Raw genomic sequence first — 19,542 nt, 5'->3', positions numbered from 1 at the left:
ATGAAACACAGATTTAGTTATTTGCCCTTCTCCTTAATGCAGAGTTCCTTAATACCATTGAAACTCTAATATATTTGTAAAGGTGTTTCAAATAGGATCACAACATAAGACCAAGGACAGATCCCCGACATTTCATTGGGATCTCTGATTTAGGACTCAAGAATTTTTCATCCTGCTAGTCCAACACCCTCAATTTCACAGTTGAAGAAACCAAGAGGTTTTGAGAGGTTAAGTGAGGTGTCCACTATACAGGTAATGGTGAAAAAGGCAGTATTAGAACCCAGATATTCTAACTGCAAACCTATGATACACCTCTACTACAATAAAGAGTCTTAGTCATTTCCCAAATAGAATCCAAAGATAAACAACTGATGATTTTATATATGACTGGTAAATATGAAAATGAGATAGAATAAAAATTTTAGAGCTGAAAAAGAATTCTGGGTTCATTTAGGCTGATTTCCTTTATTTCATTCATTCATTGATTTTACTATAATAATAATTATTATTATTATTATTATTATATTTTTATTGCTATTTCTTGATTTTATCATGCATTTGTAAATACAGAAATATCCTTCTTTCCCACCTTTCTCCATGAAATTGAAATCTCTTACAACAACAAATAAAAGTAGATAAACCATCACTTCATCCTACAGTACATAATGTCTCAGTAGATTCCTGCCCCTTTGCTGAAATGAAATCATTATTTTAAAGGTGAGAACCCTTGGGATACAAAGTATTCCAGTAACATCTCCAAGGACATCCAGTTTGAAAGTTACACAAGTGAGCCTAGAACAAGGCTTAGCTCATTGACTATTGCTTTTTATTTTCCCACAATGCTGTACCTAGACCTTGTACAACTTAATGAGAAATATTTATTGTTCGCATTTCCATATTTCCTTTTTTATTTTTTTCCCCAATGTTTCTGCTTAGGTGTTCTAGTTAAGTCATGGGCATTGATTCTTGCCACATCTAAAGCCCAAAAACTCCTGTTTCGAATCATAGACTGCTTGCTTCTTCCACATGCTGTGCTGCAACAAGAGAAGGATCTGCCCACAGCTATGCTGATGGCTATTCGGAAGAGTCTTCCTCTCTATCTTCAGGTAAGTTACATTTATACATAAACTGCCCATTAGTAAATAAACTTTACATTTCATTCTGGAACATTTTATTTTAAACCAAGATAATATTCAACAAGACTTATTTAAAAATCTTATATACATCAAGCTGGAGGGAAAGTAATTTTTTGTTGTTGTTGTTTTTTACTGATCACAAAGTTCTTTTGGAAATATCTCAAAATCTCAAAAGAACTTGAATGCTTAACTAAAAAGTGAAGTTACAGGACCCTGCTACATAGAGTTGCAACATGTCACCTCTTCTTATAGAATTACTACTTAAAAAAGAAGAGGAAGTTGAGATTTCATATTGTTTGGGGTTTTTTTTTTTCCCCCAATCTTAAAATTCACCAGAGGAATCAAAATGGGGTAGCTTGGTGGTACAGTGCATAAAAGGTGTGAGTCCAAATTCAACCTAAGATATATCCTAGCTGAGTAACCCTGGGCAAGTCACTTATCCTCTACTTGCCTCAGTTTTCACATCTGTAAAATGAAGAAAATAGTAGCACCTACCTCCCAGGGTTGTTGTGAAGAACAAATGAGATAATAATTGTAAAGTACTTAATACAATGCCTGGCACATAGTAAGCTTTTTTAAAAAATGAATTAATTTGGACAATGAAATTTGATTTGTCCATTTGAGAAAAATCATTCATTAGTAGCTATCAATGATTCCAAAACAAGATCTAGAAAACAATAAAATTGGTAATTAAAAAAAAAATTTGTAGTAATTTAAGAATGAGAGACAAAACAAATAGAAAACTGACCGCAGACCCAAAATATTCTTGGTTGAAAGTTCAACTCTTCCACTTTTGGGCTGAGTAACTTGGCAAGAAAATTAACCCCTCAGTACCCTGGGTATTTCTCTAAGGATAATTTTTTTTAATTGAAATTTTATTTTATTTTTCCAGTTTTATGCTATGATAGGTTTTCGGCATTCATCCATTTGCAAATTTATGAGTTATACATTTTTCTATCACCTTCCCTTTCCCCTCATCTTCCCATGGCAGATTCAGTCTAGTAAAAGTTGTATCAGACTTTGTGTTTAACATATTTATATATATATATATATATATATATATATATATATATATTAGTCATTTTGTGTAAGAGGAATTAGAACTAAGGGGAAAGAAAACCATAAGATAGGAAAGAAAAACACAAGAGAAGTTTTTAAAGAGTGAACATAGTATGCATTCAGATTCTGGAGTTTTTTTTTCCCCCTCTGGATGTAGATAGTATTGACCATAGCAGTTCTCTCAGGTTTATCCTAGATCTATGAATTGCTGAGAGGAGCTGCATCTTTCTTAGTTGATCATCTCACAATGTTATTGTTTATATGGTCAGTGTTCTCTTGGTCCTGCTCCCTTCACTCAGCATCAGTTCATGTAACTCTTTCCATGCTTGAGTATAATTTTTCAAAGCAGGTACTGACCTTCATTGGTTGAAGAAGTTTCCTCATTGACAGTTCATTATACCAGTCCCAATAGATTAAGTTCTTACTATGTGTTCGACTACAATGACAAAAAAGTAAGCTGTAGCCTGCATTCAAAACAGGGAGAGAACATGTAGATACATAATGATGTATAATATATACAAAATAAATGAATACCAGATGTTTCAGCAAAGGAGTAGAACTGGGGAGGAGAGGGTCAAGAAAAATTTCATGTAGGAGGTGATGCTTAAGCTGAATCTTAAAGGAAACTAGAGATTACAAAAGGTAAAGATGAAGAAGGAATGCATTCTAGGGTCATAGAGATTGGAGGTGGGCCATATAGGCAGAACCGTAGATCAGTGTGACAATCCTAGAATACATGAAGGGGAGTAATAGGTAAGAAGATCAGGAATATAAGAAAGGGCCAGACTGTGAGTAGATTTAAATGACGCAACTGTTTATATTATCTTAGAGGTCATAGGGAGCCAATGATTTAATAAGTCAATTGGAGAATGACATGATGGATCAATAAGCAATCTTTTGTTAAGGACTTACTATGTCTAGCAAAGTTATAAGTTCTGGGGTTATTAGAAAAAAGTGAAAGCAGCCTCTGGCTTCAAGGAACTTATGTTTAAATGAGGGGGGAAATTTACATAAATAGGTATATGTAACATACAGAGAGAATAGATACTTGCTAGCATGGAGGAGACAACAGGAGCAGCTGGAAGCACTGGTAGAAGCTTTCTGCAGAAGGTAGGTTTGAGCTGAATTTTAGTCAGTGGAGCATTTATTGGGGGCCCATAACTGCCAAGCACTTTGTAAGAACTTGGGATTCAGAGAAAAACAGAACAGGAACACATAATTTAATGGCAGAGATAACATGCAAACAATATGTACAAATAAGATATATATATTGGATAAATTGGGAATAATATCAGAGGCACTAAGATGAAGGAAGAATGGGGATGACTTCTTGTAGAAAGCAGAATTGTAGCTGAGACTTGAAGGGAAGCCATGAAAGCTAAGAGGAGGAGAGCATTCCAAGCACAATGAGTAAGCAATGCCAACCTCAGTCATGAGATTGAAAGACAGTCTCATTGGTTCATAGCGTGTGGGGAGTGGAGTAAGGAGCCCAGTTATGAAAGACTTTGAATACTAAAGAGAGGATCTTCTGATGCATCCTGTATGGTCTGACCTGCAATTTAGGAAGTTCAATTCAACAGCCAAATGGAGGATGAATTGGAAATGGGGAGAGACTTGTGACAGCGAGACTGACCAGCAGTCTCTTGTAACTGCTCAGGCATGAGGTGTTGAGAGCCTGCATCAGGGGTGGTGGCATTGTCACATGAGAAGGGGTGTAGGTGAGAAACATGAAGGTGGGATCTGACTATTGATTTGGATAAGCTGAGTTGAAAGAGTGAGGAGTAGAGTATGAGACAAGGAGTAACTGGGAGGATGTCCCAGCAATAATGAGGGGAAAAGGGGAGGGTTTGGAGGGAGAAATAAATGAGTTCAGTTTTGAACAAGTTGAATTTAAGATGCAACCAAGACATCCAGTGTGAGTAAAACTATTTTAGTGTACACACACACACACACACACACACGATACACATATCTATATGCATATATACATGCATATGTATACATACATTATATGCATATACACATCTGTAGAGAGAGAGAACATGTATCTGTTTTGCCATGGGAATGATGAGATAACATCATTTGAAAATTTCAGTGCATTTGTTTTGGAGTAGTCTACAATTCCTTATGGAAATATGAAAAGATTCCCCACATTTCCAGCTTCCATTACTTTAGAATTTACTCTAGAATTCTCAGAAATATCCCAGAGTATTTTGACTTAAGGCCACCCATAGTCTGGCAGATGCCCCACCAGCCCCTGCCCCCCAAGAGTCCTAGTTTAGCAGACAATGAAGTGGAAGATTTTGGACATTGTCATGACTTGACATATTCTTGCTATTCAGATAGTGGTGGTATTGGACCTCCCTTGGAATGAGATGGCTTCTCTTTTTCATGTAGCACAAAGTCACTTAAGCTGAAACTAAACAGCATCTAATTATATAAATCATATCCCTAGCATTTATTTTTCTAAATCTTATTCCTAGAATATAGTCAGATATGGTCACTATATCACTCAAGAAGCATTTATTAGGCACCTGCTCTGTAACAGGTAATCTGCTAGGTACTGAAAACACAAAGACAAAAATGAAATTTTAACACTATGCACCTTAACATTAACAAAATATATTCCTTAATATGAAAACTTTCTACCATGAATTCATTCTCTGATTATTTTTTAATGGCCATCTGAAAGTGGAGTTAAAGTGACTTTTAAAGCAGTTATTGTGGATTTTTTTTCCCTAAATCCTTTTCCAATGACTGGGGGATACATGCTATCTGAATATTGAAATGGAAGAGAAAGTAAAAAGTCTATGCAGCATTGAGATAACATTTATTGCTTTCCCTTATAAAAATTATGCAAAATTACAGAATAGGAGTTATTATTTTATTTCTAAGTATGTATCAGCTTCATACTATGGAATTCTTCCAAGGACATTACAAACTCAATCCTTAATCTTAGTAAACTATATACTCTGTATTATATGTTAATGATTGAATGTGTTTGGCAACTTAAAAATTCTAACAAATGAAAATGACCATGTTATTTCTTTCATTTGACATACTTTTTATATTTCATCTCTCTTTTTATTTCTCCCTTAGGGTATGTGTGTTATCTGTTGTCATTCTCAAACTCAGAATGCCTATTTGAACCAACTACTGGGGAACATTATTGAGCAATATATTGGACGTTTCCTGCCTGCTTCCCCATCTCTTCAAGTCCTTGAACAACATCCTGTTCTCTTGGCATTGAGCAGATCAACCACCATACCCAAGATTGCATGTCTTCAGAAAATTACTGTGCAAGTTATAAGGTAATAGTAAATACAGGGGGAAAGGGTGATAATTTCAAGCCATTTTCCTTTAATGTTTTATTTTTAAAAGTGATTAGAATTGGTTGATAACTTTGAAATAATTCTCTAGTTTTGTATTTTGCCTTAATGCTAAAAAAAATAATTATTAATCATATCCTACACTGGCTATAATAAGGAGCTTTAAAGACCATTGTTTTAAACATTCATATCCTTTGACCCAAGAAAGTTAAAGAAATAATTAAAGTAAATAATGAAATATTCAGGAAAACATTTTTGTTGTACCAAAAAACTAGAAACAGAGTAGCTATAAGTTGAAGACTTACTTCTGAACAAATTGTAGTTTGTAAATGTAATGAAATATTCTGTTTTTTTAAAAATGAACATAAAGAGTTCAGAGAAATATGAAAGAATTTTAAGAATCGATTCAGAGCAAAGTAAACAAAATCAGGAGTATACAACAACAATAATTTAAATGCAAATAATAGTACTAAAAAACCAGATTACTTGCAATGACCAAGCTCTACCCTGTGGAACAAGGGAAGATAGAAAACTTGTGAGAATGGGACTGACTGTTCCATGTATCAGATAAGATTGCATTGTTGTCTGTTTTTGCTTCCATGCTTTTTTTGTTACAGTAAAGGGTTTATTTTGGAAGCAGGTGATGTTATATTAAGAAATTATTCTCATGTTAAACAAAGATCACAGAAACTTAAACTAAAATTTAAACAAATTAATTGAATGAATGTTTTAATTATTTCTGGACAAGTTAAGTAATATTTCAAAAATTGGTTACATCTCAATTATCCTAATACTTCCACTCATACATCTTAGCATTCATTGTTTCTAGACTTTCTTCCTTGGAAAATCTTCTTTCCTCTGTGTTTTTTAACTTTTGTATTTTTCCAGAATTATTTTCCTGGCATTTTTGCCTTATGGAAAACTATCTTCCCGTTCTCCACTTGCCTTAAGGTTGTACATACTAACTTTTAGGACAGAAACAGATCCATCTTTCAAAAACAAAAACAAAAACTTACGCTCTCACTAAAGTGGCACCTTATGATAACCGTTTGACAGATACTGTTATATCCTCTATTCAGCTAATATTTTCCCTTTATTCTTCATGCTTCAGAGTGATCTTTCATAATAAATAGGTTTTGAAGAATATTGGGAGAGAGAAAAATCACATCAATGTAAGCTAAAAGGTGAAAGGTGATAAAGAAAAGGGCAGCAAATTGAGGACCAATTCAGTTAGTCTTTTCTGTGTCACTAACTAATTTCTCTCCAGGAACTAGGTTATAAATTAACACAGAATTCTTTGGACTTCTTCTTGACTTTGGGGCCAAATGTTTTGTTAAACCCTAGTTCATTAGAAAGACTCAGGAATAAAATATTCTTTTAAATTTCCCACTCTGCCTCCTTAATCTCTATTCATGGAACAAATTTTTTATCTTTTCACTGTTTATTGGACCCTCTATTCTAGACCTTGCAATAAGATCATGGTACTCTAGAATTCTAGAACTAGGCTTTCATGCTATCTTTTAATAAGAAAGAGATTATTCCTTGTCACAGGACAGTTTGTCTCTACAGTGACCATCAGATGCTCATGGTATCACAGATTTGGAGGGGTTTTAAGGTCACCTACTCTATTCCTTTTCATTTTACAAAAATGAAAATTGTATACATAAATGCACATAATATATACAAAAGAAATAAGAGTTAGCCTGGTTATAGAGTATACCAGAAACAAGAGGAATCAAGAAAGACATCCTTGTAGAAGGTAGTGTTTGAGCTTAGTTTTGAAGAAAACCAGGATTTCCAAGAGATCCAGTTGAGGAGAGAGTGATATTCCAGGGATGTGGGACAACAGTCAGTACAATAGCTTTCAAATGGGAGATGGAATGTTGTATATACTAATCAGGAAATAGGCCAATATGGTTAGATTATAGAGTCCATGAAGAAAGGTAGAAAGGAGCCAAATTCTTTTGAGATTTAACTTCTAGAGTGTATATTTTATCCTAGAGGTAATAGAGAGTTACCAGTTTATTGAGTAGAGGAGATAACATGGCAGACATGTATTTATTTAAGGAAAATCATTTAGGCAGCAGAATGTAGAGTGGATTGAAGTGTGAAGATTCTTGAGATAGGAATACTAAATAGGAGGCTAGAACAGTAGTCCAGGTACATGGTGGTGAGAGCCTGAATTAGCATAGTCTCTGAATGAATAGAGAAGACTTTAAAAGTTTCTCTTCTACTGGAACAGTGAGCATCTATGAATAATTACCATTATTCACAGAGATAGAAATTTAGGTGCTGCCTTTTTGAGTACAGTTATTTTATTTAAATGAAGGATTTCTTTAGCATACATCTTAGCACATCTCTGAATATCAAATATGGCAGATTGCAACTGTTTCACAAATATCTGTAGGTATAGGTAAATTTTCTGTAAGTGATGGTTCTAATTGTTCCATCTCTTGTGTTAAATCTGATTCCTATTATGAGCTAAGGCTAACTATTCTGAAGAGAGTTCAAACTCAGGAGTTATAGAAATTTATTATTCAGATCAGTTCCTTAATCTTCTAATTGAAGGATAGGGTGCAATGTGAGATGAGGATGTTAACTTATAGGGAAATACTTTATTTATATGAAGATGCAAGAATCTATGCTTATCTCCCCCCCCCAACTTTCTTCCCTCCAAAGAGGGTCATGAGAAGGAAAATAATGTTACTCTTTATAGCAGAAGCAAGGGAATGAGGCTTGTGATGCTATGAAAAAATAATCAGTTCACAAATTAAAGCCTCTTAGCAAAGTGTATGATTTTTTTTTGCTCTTAATCACCAAATTGGACCATTATAAAATGCAAAACTATATGTTTTGATTGTTCAATTGTTATTAAGCCCATTTGATGACTAGGTTCTTAAATCCATAATGATCCAGAAGAATAGAAACCGAAATATAGAGAGGTGGGAAATTTCTAGGATAGGATATGCCATCCATTGTCTACAAGATTACTCTAATAAGAGTGGATTTTTTTCTCCTAAATTTTTTTTCCTTATAACAGAAGATTCAGTTTTAGGCATGGTAGTATTTCCAGTAATAGTGATACTTGAAAAACAAAAAGCATCAGTAAATTTTATCACTATGTTCATGGAGTTTTCATAATGTCTGTTAAGTACAAATGCTTAACAGAACACCAGAGATACATTTAGTTCTTTAATCCAGTACTGGAGCTATGATCTCATTAATATGGGTAGTCTCTCTGTAAATACATATTACAACTAATCCAAGATTTTTTACTTCTGACCCATCATCTTTTGGATCCTTTAGGGGAGTTACCCTAGAGACCACTCTCTAGATCTCATTGCATTTTGTGGATATCAGTGCCTTCCTTGAATTGTCTGTCTGTCATCTCTAGCTCTCAAAATAACAAGGGGAGAAAGGGGGAGGAATAAGTATCCATTAAGTATTTACTATGTCCAAGTCACTCTCTTAAGAGTCTTACAGATATTATCTCATTTGAGTCTACTTCCTGTTCCTCTCCTACAATTTTCCCAGATAACATGCCTTAGACCAGTTGCTGTGCAAGGACTATCCTAGATCCTCCCCTGAATAGCTATATGATCTGAACTTGCCCTTTCCAGGGCTCAGTTTCATCATCCATAAAATGGAGTGGCTCTAAAACTTCATTGCAGTTCTAAATCATTGCAGTTCTAAATGTATTCATTGTAGGTGTCGTTTCTTATGTGAATGGTATCACTAGAAAATGTAGTAAAATATACTCATCAGTTTTCAAAAGGGAGTTAAATTTAACATTTAAAAACTGTACATTATTCATTTTGATATTACTGTGAAACTGTATGTTGTTTAGTTTTGCCTCAACCAGATTGAAACATGGACACATTTCTTTTTTAGGAAATCCTACATTCAGTTTAGAGGATCTTCACCACCTCCTCGCCTGGCTTCCATTCTGTCTTTCATTCTTGAACTTTTCAAGAAAACTAACATGGACATTGGTGATATGGAACAGCTCTTACCTAGTGTGTTGAAATGTTTGCTCTTGGTCAATGAACCACAGGGTAAGTTTACTATTATATTTAGTTTGTCTATCATTATAGAATAATGACAATGTTTATGCAGTGCTTTAGAGGTTTGCAAACTTCTAGCAAAGAGACATATGTTGTCTTTTTTACATACATTGCCTCTTTTACTCACAATATTTAGAATAAAATATGACAGTATAAGACATTTTATTGTAATTTTGAGACTTGGGCTTCTAGCCTGAAGGGAAATAGTCACTCATGGGTCCAATAATACTCCTGGTTGATTTGTAAACTGTCACTATTCCTTAGAGACTACCCAGGGTTCCCCATATTGGTCCCTATTTAGTATAGACCCTCTATCTTCTTTGTCTGCCAGTCTCAGACACCCCCCCCAATGGCAGGGAATACAGGCATGAGCCACCAAGTGAAACTGAAGGGACAGAGAAGGGAAGTAACCTGCCCAGAGTTATATAAATATTAGTACTGGTGTCTCATGTTCAGAAGTACACCAAATTAGGACAGGGTTTGTTCTCTCTGTTTATGTCATTAGCACTTAGTACAGTACATAGCACCTAGTAGACCCTTAATAAATGTCTATTTACTAACAATGAATATTTAAATATTTGTAAATATGTATTTTGTAAGAAGGAAATATTAGCACTTATAAAAACAATAGAATAGGAAAGGTAATTATAATCTAGAGTAGTTAACTGGTACAGTAGATGGAATGCTGGGACCATCTTCAGAAAGACTTGAAGTTCAAACTGGCCTTAGGCATTTACTAGCTAGTGACTTGATCTCTCTCTTGGTTTCCTTACCTCCCAGAGTTGCGGTGATCAGAGGAGATAAAGATTAAGATAGTGCTTAGCATCTGCCACAGAGTAGGTATATGGCTCAGAGTAGATGCTTAATTAGTATTACCTTATAAACTACAGTTTCCTAATGAATGACTGGAATGAGTAAACTAGAAACATGTAAACCAGTTTCCAGTCCTAGAACCTTTACCTTCATGGAGAACCTATCTGTCCTATGAATTTCAGTAAAAAATATTGTCTAATGTACATTTCTAGGTTTTAAAACAATGAAACTATTTAAAAAACAAAGATTATGATGAGCATATTGTTTCAGAGATTATGAAGCGCTCTGTCATGAGTGGGATCTGGGGTCAGGAAATGAATATTGCTGTTCATTTCTTGTGAGTAAATGGATCGTGTCCTCGACATTAATGGCATATAGGATTCTCTAGGAGAACTTTTTTTTTTTTTTTTTTTTTTGCCAGCTGAAGGAGCAATTAAGCACTGACTTGTGTCCTTGCCTAGAGAGAAAATTTTTGCTCCTTGAGGCCTTAATGTGAAATGGGCCATTTGGAAGATCATAGAAAATGCTTGATTTCTCCCCAAGGATATATATAGAGAGAGGAGAAGAGTGATTTTATATTAATTAAATGAAAATTTCAATACACTACATGTGAATTTTTAGAAGTCTTGTTAAAGATAATTATTTTTTTTCCCCAAGCATAAATATTACTTTTCTAGATTGTGTTTTGGCAGTTTTGTATACAATGATGTTAGTAAATCTATGGCTTTGTAGTTGGCAATCTAATATGCTCTTTTCCTTATGCTTTTCTTGCCTCATAAATCTTTATATGCCCTTTAAGAAACTAGACATTTTTCCCATAACACATTATCCTATTTTTAGATATCACAGAAACATCACAAGGTTGTGCCCATGAAATAGATCCATCATTCAGGCTTCTTCATCATATCCTGCATATTTAAAAAAAATACAACAGAACTCCTGAATGAGTTTTAGATATTTTAACATTCATTTACAGAAGGCAAATCAGAAGCACCTAGAAGTACAAGCTTGTTGTGTCGGATAGTACCTGGTAAACAGCAGTTTTCAATAAGCTTGTCTGTATCTCAGATCAAAGTAGGAATAAAAATAGGAGTACATGTTTTCCTTTTAATGTAGGAGAAAGTGTGCTACATAAGTATATACATTTGAGGTTTGCAAAACTTTTCATGTACTTTTTCTTACATCCTCACAACCACCATGTGAAGTAGATGTGATTTTTCCCCTCTTTGGAGGGAGAAGGAGGAATCCAGAGGCTTAATAAAATTTAAGTGACTTACTTAGGGGTCACAAGCAGGTAAGTAATCAGAGATAGGATTCACACCTATCTCTTCCTAATTCTGAAGTCCAGTGCTCTATTCATTGTCCCATACTTTCCCTTAGCAGAGTGATAATTTTAGTATATAATAATTTCAGTCCTGTGACTATTTCTTTTTCTGATGCAGATTATAGCCCCACATGCCTTCAGTGAATCCATGAGCAATGTGGTTAAACCTTCTAGTAGTTCTCATTGCAACTCATCCAAACCTTCTCAGGCTGTATTCTCCTATAAATTCTCTGGGAAAGGGGGTTATCCAACATTACAGGAGCTTTGCCCTATGTCTTTGGACATGTGGGTACCAATGTAGTATGTGGGTCATCCATCATTTATCTCTATCTTGTGCTATGTGACTGACTTTTTTTGCTTTTCCAATTATTAATTTCTTCGATAACATTTTTTTTATGCTGATCATTCCATTGCCCTTTGAATGATATATACAATTTTTATTCCTTGGAGATTGTGGTATTCTATGATTTGTATCCATAGATCATCACTAGAAATTTAATGGTATTACTTACTAAGATTGTTTTACAATGTAATTTTACCTTTGGACACATAAAATAAAGTGTCTATTCCTTTATTTGCCTCTGTAACAGTTACCTGTTAGTCATCCTTCCATGTATAGCTATGAATTCCTTTTTATCTTTTGGTTCTATTGAGAATTAAGACTATCAATGCAGATGTGATTCACTTTCCTCAACTATGTTGACTCTATCATGGACAAAGCTTTTATATTAAGCCCAATAATTATATTCATAATTATTTACAGTCTAAAAGCTATGATTTCCCAGTGCACTCTGCAGCTTTTTCTGCTTTTGTTTCACTATCACTGAACAAATAAAAGGAGTTTAAAATAGAACTTTTCCCTTGTTCCATGAATTACTAGGGGCGAAGAATTCATCAGTTAGTGACCAACTTACTAGTGGTACCTCAGTGCTTCAGTAGTAGATTATTTTTATAAAATGCACAGTTATAAATAGTTCATCATCTGTTGACCAAAGCCATGTTGCTCATCATCTTTCATTGTTCTCTGTAGATATCATTCCACCATCACTCCCTTCATGTTTTTGCACAGATGGTACCCTCAGGGTCCAGAATGTATGCTTTCTTCATCCTTACCTAATAGAGTCCCTCAAATACTTCAGGGGCCACCTCCTACCCCAAGGTTTTCCTGATTTCCCTAGTTGTTAGTGTGTTCTTCCTCTTAAAAGTATCTTGCATTTACTTATCTCTATACATGGCTTGTGACTGAGTTTTCCTGGGTTGACTAGACTCATTTCTAGGTTGTTGATTACCCTGCTATTTGACCCATTGTCATATTCATTTCTAATCCTCAGTTTTAGGGTAACTCCATGGGAATCAGTTTGGATATTTTATAACCAGAATTGGAATATTTTCCTAAGTCAATTCACTTAAAGTCCCAACTCAATTTATTAAAAATTATTTCATAAATTAGAGAAACATTTTTCATTACAAGGGGCCACTAATGACTCTACACCAACCAGCCCTGGAGTCAGGAGTACCTGAGTTCAAATCTGACCTCAAACACTTAATAATTACCTAACTGTGTGGCCTTAGGCAGGCCACCTAACCCCATTGCCTTGCAAAAAAAAACTAAAAACAATCAAAATAACTACACCAAAATAACTAATATCCTAGGAATAACTCAATATTAAAATTACTGACTGCATTTTATTAATAATGTAATAAATAATAACTCAAAAACGTAAACATTTACTTTGCTTTAGCCATCAGAATATAAACAGTATACACGCACACACGCACGCACACACACACACACACACACACACACACAGTATAACCTCTAGCCATAGCCATCATCATATTACTCTTCTCCTTATTTTTGGAAACACAATTCCACCATTAAGTCCATTCAAGGGACAAAGCAAAGTTTATCACAAATCATCACCTTTACAAACTAAAAGTTAAAACAGTTCTGTCAGGAAAGATCTTTTCTCTCCTTCAGTTTCTTTATATCCATGACAAGAAAAGATTCTTGTTTTTTTAAACTGTTTATCTCTTTCTAAGCTATTCATAAAATTCTTCATAAAGTAAGTTGAGACCATTCTCACAAGGAAAATTTGCCTTATCCTCTTTTTGTCTTCTCCACGGTTTCTTCCAAACTATCTCCATTGACTGTTCTGTCAGTTTCTTAAAAACTGCCAATGCAGAGCTCCCATAGAATGACAAAACCTTTATTTTCAAGAAATCAAGCTATTAATAACCATATAAAAATGTTCAAAATCAATATTAGCAGAAATGCAAATTAAAATAATTCTGAGGTACTATCTCATACCCATCAGACTTTTGGTGGAATTGTAAACCAGTCTAACCATTCTGGAAAACAATTTGGTGTTTATAGCTATAAAACTGTGTATACCCTTTGATCTAGTAATACTGCTACTAGGTCTATGCTCTAAGAAAATCAAAGGGAAAGGAAAAGGACCCATGTGTAAAAACATTTGTGGCAGCTCTCTCTCTCTCTCTTTTTTTTTTTTTTTTTTGGTAGCAAAGAATTGGAAATTGAAAGGATGCCAAACATTTGAGGAATGGCTTAACAAGTTTTGGTATATGAAACTGATGGAATATGATAGTGTTATAAGAAATGATGAATGGGATGGTTTCAGAAAAAAACAGGAAAACTTGTATGTACTGATGCAAAGTGAAGGAGCAGAACCAGGAGAATATTTTATGTAATGTCAGTAATATTAAAAAGGTAATCAACTTTGAATGTCTCAGTAATCAATCAGCACAGTGACCTATGACAATTCCCAGACTCATGGTAAAATATGCTGTCCACCTTTAAAAAGATAGCTGATGGATTCAGAGTACAAAATGAAAATTTATTATAATATAATATGGTAATTTGTTTTGCATGACTATATATACTCATTTTTTTTCCTTGCTTTCTCAATAGGTAGGGGTGAAAGAAGGGAGAGAATTCAAAACTGAAAATTAAAATAAAAGAGAAACTGGAGGAAATAACTTACTTTTCAAACTTCCATGACTCTTAAAAAGATAGCAACAGTAACTGATCTCTGTAGAAATGGTTTTTTTTTGGGGGGGGGGGGTTAGTTTTTGCAAGGCAATGGGATTAAGCAGCTTGCCCAAGGCCACACAGCTAGGTATTACACTTTGGTAAAGTGTCTGAGGTCGAATTTGAACTCAGGTACTCCGGACTCCAGGGCCAGTGCTCTATCCACTGCACCCACCTAGCTGCCCCTGTTAGAAATGTTTTTGACACACATTCTATCCCTCTTGAAACTACATTGTATTTATTCAGTTCATTTCTTAAGTGATCTCACTGATCTGAGATTACCCTCCTGTGATGCAGATTTCAAATCCATTAATCCCTGCCCATCCTGTACTACTCAGATCTATGTCTTCTTACGTGTTTACCACAGAGAATCCACCCAGCTTGGTAAAGGCTTACCTCATTTTCTTCTGACATTGTAAGGGTACCAATAGAGCAACTTTGCTTATCCATCTGGCTTCCCTTTCTCTTATCATATAAACATATAATTGCTTGTAACATCCCTTATTCCTTTTCTTTTAAGGATTTCTTCTTAGGTTATATTTTTGCAACCACACTATTCTCTGTCTTCTGTGTGATGTCCATCCTTAGTATTTTAAAAATTAGATATTTTGTTTTCTCCAACAGAATAAATTCTTAAGGATTAAAGTTTTGGGGGGTTTTATTTGGGTTTTTTTTTTGTCTTTCTCTTGCATGTAAATGCTTAAGAAATGGTTATTAAATTGAACCCTTTTGAAATTTCATCCTAATTTTTTATATTACTTTGAATTACTGAGAAAGGAGTACAGTATTCCTCAGTGCCACTGCCCTCTTCTCTCACTTCACCCTCAAGTTATCTGGCTAAAGAAGTAATTTATTCTCCCCTTTAATTAAAATATCCCTTTTGGTGCCCTTGGCTTTTTTCATTATCTGTCATAAAAATATCAGTGAACTAACACCCCAAAAAGTGTACTCATTATCTCACTAGTTGGGTTCTCAAGTTTACATTTCAAATATATAATAGCCTTTTCACACTGTCACCAGAAGTTGTTTATTGTGTTGTTTGATTTATTTTTTTTTAATAGAACATCTGCGTTAGTTAAAACTGTATTTCATATATTATTACCTTTTGTAGAGTTTTTCAGAAATTAGAATTTTTAACCTGAAATCTTTGGACTGGCACTTTTAACAGAATAAACTTCAAAATGCACTATTAGATTCACAGACTATTCCAAAGCAACCTACTTTCAGTCAGTATATTTGAATACAAATGTTTCTTTATGATTTCACTGCCATATGTTCTGAGGGAAGATGGGTTGGGGAGAGAGCAATTCCATAAATGAGTCCTTGTGGGAGAAGAGAAGCTGAGCCACCTTGCAAATAGCTTTATGCCCACATGCCTGAGGCCATTGACAATTTGGGTGGACCAGTAGCAAAGAATGTTCCTTTTTATGCAGTTTATTACCTGCATATTAGAAAAGGCAGCGAGGGGTCAGGGCACAAGTTGTACTGTACATGTAGACATAAAAAAATTAAAACTTAGCTGCTTTTGCTTATTTGATCCTTAGCTCAAGAACACTAAAGAGGGAAGTAGATACTTTTAGAAAACAGCCCATTTATTTTTCTAAATCAAGAGAATAAAGTCTTCATAAAAACTGGTATCCAGATGGTCAATTCAGACATACTGTGTAATGCTATAATTTTTCCTCCTAGTTAAAAGGCTCGCCACTGAGAACCTGGACTACATTGTAAAAGCCTGCCAAGCAGGGTCAGGAGGAGAGCCTGCCACCCAGCTGACTTCTGTGTTTAGGTAACTGGAAAATATGCCAACTGGCAAGGAAGCTATTGCAAGTCATTTGACAGCCAACATGTTTTTTAAATAACTAATTATCCCAAACATAATGTGTTACTATTTGTTTATAGTATTTCAATTGTTGTCTTCTTGGCAGTTTTATTACCCTGCATTTTTGTTTTAAAGTCGTCTGGGAAAAAGTACCTGAACTGACTTTAGATTACCTGTGGATTTTATAGGGAAGAGATGCTGACATGGATTTGGAGGGAGGTGGGGGTGGGGGTGCTGCAGTCAGGATGACAGGTGCACAGTCTTTAGGAGCTTTGCAAATAGGACCCTCAGGATCAAAAATAGAAGTCTTTGGAACTCTCTACTGTACATACTTTAGTTAGTAGGAAAATAGAAAACTCCATTTCTCTTTCCTTCTCAATCAGTTGGATATAGGTTAAGATAATTCATGTTTTAAAAAAAAATATTTGATGCTTTTTGTTTTTGTATTGCTGTCATTTCTAAATATATCCCTCTCTCTCTCCCTCCTTCTCCACCCACTGAATCTTCTCCCTTGTACCAAGGACAGTGGAGGAAAAAAACAACAGGCCTTATCAGCTGTATCTGATAGTATGTGCAACATTTCACACCCATAGTCTCCTACCTCTCCTTCTAAAGGAGGGAGTTAGATTTTTTTTTTCCATCTAGTTTTCATAAGATTAGTGATTATAATTATCTGGGGTTCAGTTTTGCCACATTGTATTTTTATGTGGTATTTTTCAATTTACAAAATGCTCTCAACATCCCTATATGCTCCGCAGTGCAAATATTCTCTTCTCCCTTTCACAGATGATTAAACTGAGGTAAAGGTAAGCTGCGATTTGTCCGCTGTCATAACTATTAACTCTTATCAGAGTTAGTTTCAAACAGTGATTTCTTGATCTCTAGTCCAAACCCCGCCCCCCCACTTTCTGAGCTCATATCTTGGTAATGAATTACAATGAAATCAAGATCATGGCACTACTTTCTTATTATATAGCCTTTATTTCCAGACCCAGTGGTCTGTTCTGGATTTAACTTGATTATTCCACCTCAAAACTATCAAGCTAAAATTGTAGAATTTCTGGAAAATGTGAAACATGAGAAGCAGGGGGAGACTTTGTTTTTGTTTTGAGAAGAGAAGGAAAATTAGGAATGGGGAATAAAATATTATTAAATTTGTGACAGTCTTTAATTATAAAAATGAAGACTCAGGAGAAAAATTTCAAAGCTGACTTCCCACCCCCCCCCCCCCCCATTCATTTGGACAAAAGCAGACAGGAGATAATGAAAGGTTTTAGGGGTCAGTGGAAAATTTTTTTCCCCCTCGAATTTCCACCTTTACCAGAATAAGGCTTTTTTTTTTTTTTTTTGCTGCTCCCATATCTACAATTACAACTTTAATGAGAATAAAAATAATCTGTACTTCTCTTAAGAAATATATTTTTGGGGCAGCTAGGTGGCACAGTGGATAGAGCACTGGCCCTGGAGTCAGGAGTACCTGGGTTTAAATCCAGCCTCAGACACTTAATTACCTAGTTGTGTGCCTTGGGCAAGTCACTTAACCCCATTACCTTGCAAAAAAGAAACCTACAAAAAAAAAGTATATTTCTAGTAAAATTCCTAGAATTCCCAACTTGAAGTGATTTTATTAATGATTATGATACACTGGCAAGCAGAAACTGGACTGAGGAATAGCACCAGAGATAATCCTAAGTATTCTGTTTTCTTTTTAGACAGTTTGTCCAAGACTATGCTATGATCTATGATCAACACGTCTATAACATCTTAGGAACTGTGGCAGAATTAGACCAAAAGATTGTTATCAGTTTGATTCCTACACTTACTCAGTGCCTGAAGGACTCTGAGCTTAGCCAAGGCCTTGGCCGAAATATTGGACAAAGGTATGTGTTATAATTTTATTTTGGTCTTTGGGATTATGATGATAAAAGAAAGGCACATTTATTTAGAAGGAAACAAGTTTTTGAGTCTCAATTTGTACAGTAGTACTCATAAATTGTTGTGTTAGGAAAGCTTTATCAATTTAAGCATTATAAAGCAGTGAGATTTATTTTTTTAACATAACTGCTAAAAATTAAATTTCCAAATGTATGTCATCTGTTTCAAAGTGAGTACATTTGGAAGTCTCACACTTGGTATAGGATGCTGCTCTTACTTAGAACACTTTGGAGGTCCTGTTTTGGAATTTTCTTTAGTGCTTATAGTGCTATTCTTTCATAATCTCTAGCCACTATTGTAACTGTAGCTCCTTTGAGGGTAGATTTGAGTTTTATAAATAACCATCATCTGACATGAAATCTAGAGGGTCATTGACCAAGTTATCTTATGGAAAAGGTGGGGTGGAGGAGGAAACATAATGTGATTGAAAAGCAATAAGATTAGCTTTCTCACTTATCTATTGCACTGACTCTGAAGATAGACTTGTCAATAGTTTGAATATTTTTTGATAGAATAATAGCGTATGTGACTAGTCCATATTAACTACTTTGAAAAGGTCCTAGGTTTCTTCATGTTAGAACTGAAAGAGACCTTAAAGGTCTATTTGATTTAAAAAAAAAAACTTCTTTATGATCATAGCAACTGTGTGTAGACGCATAAATTTACATATATAACTATTTTCAACTTAAAATGACTTCCATCCTTCACTCCTGGTAAAAATGCCTCTAATCTAAAATTATCTCCATTTGTACTTTATATAGGACAATTATGTGGTGCAGTGGATAAAGTAGTGGGTCTGGAGTTAGAAAGATCTGAGTTCAAATCCAGCTTCAGACACTTAGAAAAGTGTAACCTGGGCAAGTCACTTAGCCCTATTTGCCTCAGTTTTCCTCATTTTTAAAATGAGCTAGAGAAGGAAATGGCAAACAACTTCAACCAGTATCTTTACCAAGAAAACACCAAAAGGGGTCAGGAAGTGTTGGACACAACTGAAATGACTGAACAACAGTG

At 34.8% G+C, this 19,542-nt stretch overlaps 1 protein-coding gene across 4 annotated transcripts in view; it reads left to right on the top strand.

Annotated features, from left to right (window-relative positions):
* The window catches only part of MMS22L (MMS22 like, DNA repair protein), a 140,480-nt gene that overhangs the window by 116,787 nt on the left and 4,151 nt on the right, over positions 1 to 19,542 (top strand). For all 4 annotated transcript variants that reach the window (XM_074187211.1, XM_074187213.1, XM_074187212.1 and 1 more), the window contains 5 exons: positions 937 to 1,106; positions 5,295 to 5,506; positions 9,416 to 9,579; positions 16,467 to 16,563; positions 18,309 to 18,476. In XM_074187211.1, coding sequence (XP_074043312.1) covers positions 937 to 1,106; positions 5,295 to 5,506; positions 9,416 to 9,579; positions 16,467 to 16,563; positions 18,309 to 18,476 — 811 coding nt within the window. The remainder of the gene's footprint in view (positions 1 to 936; positions 1,107 to 5,294; positions 5,507 to 9,415; positions 9,580 to 16,466; positions 16,564 to 18,308; positions 18,477 to 19,542) is intronic.

The sequence above is a fragment of the Macrotis lagotis genome, chromosome 5 (genome assembly GCF_037893015.1).
Source record: "Macrotis lagotis isolate mMagLag1 chromosome 5, bilby.v1.9.chrom.fasta, whole genome shotgun sequence".
Taxonomy (NCBI): domain Eukaryota; kingdom Metazoa; phylum Chordata; class Mammalia; order Peramelemorphia; family Peramelidae; genus Macrotis; species Macrotis lagotis.
This window is presented reverse-complemented; position numbering and strand designations above follow the sequence as displayed.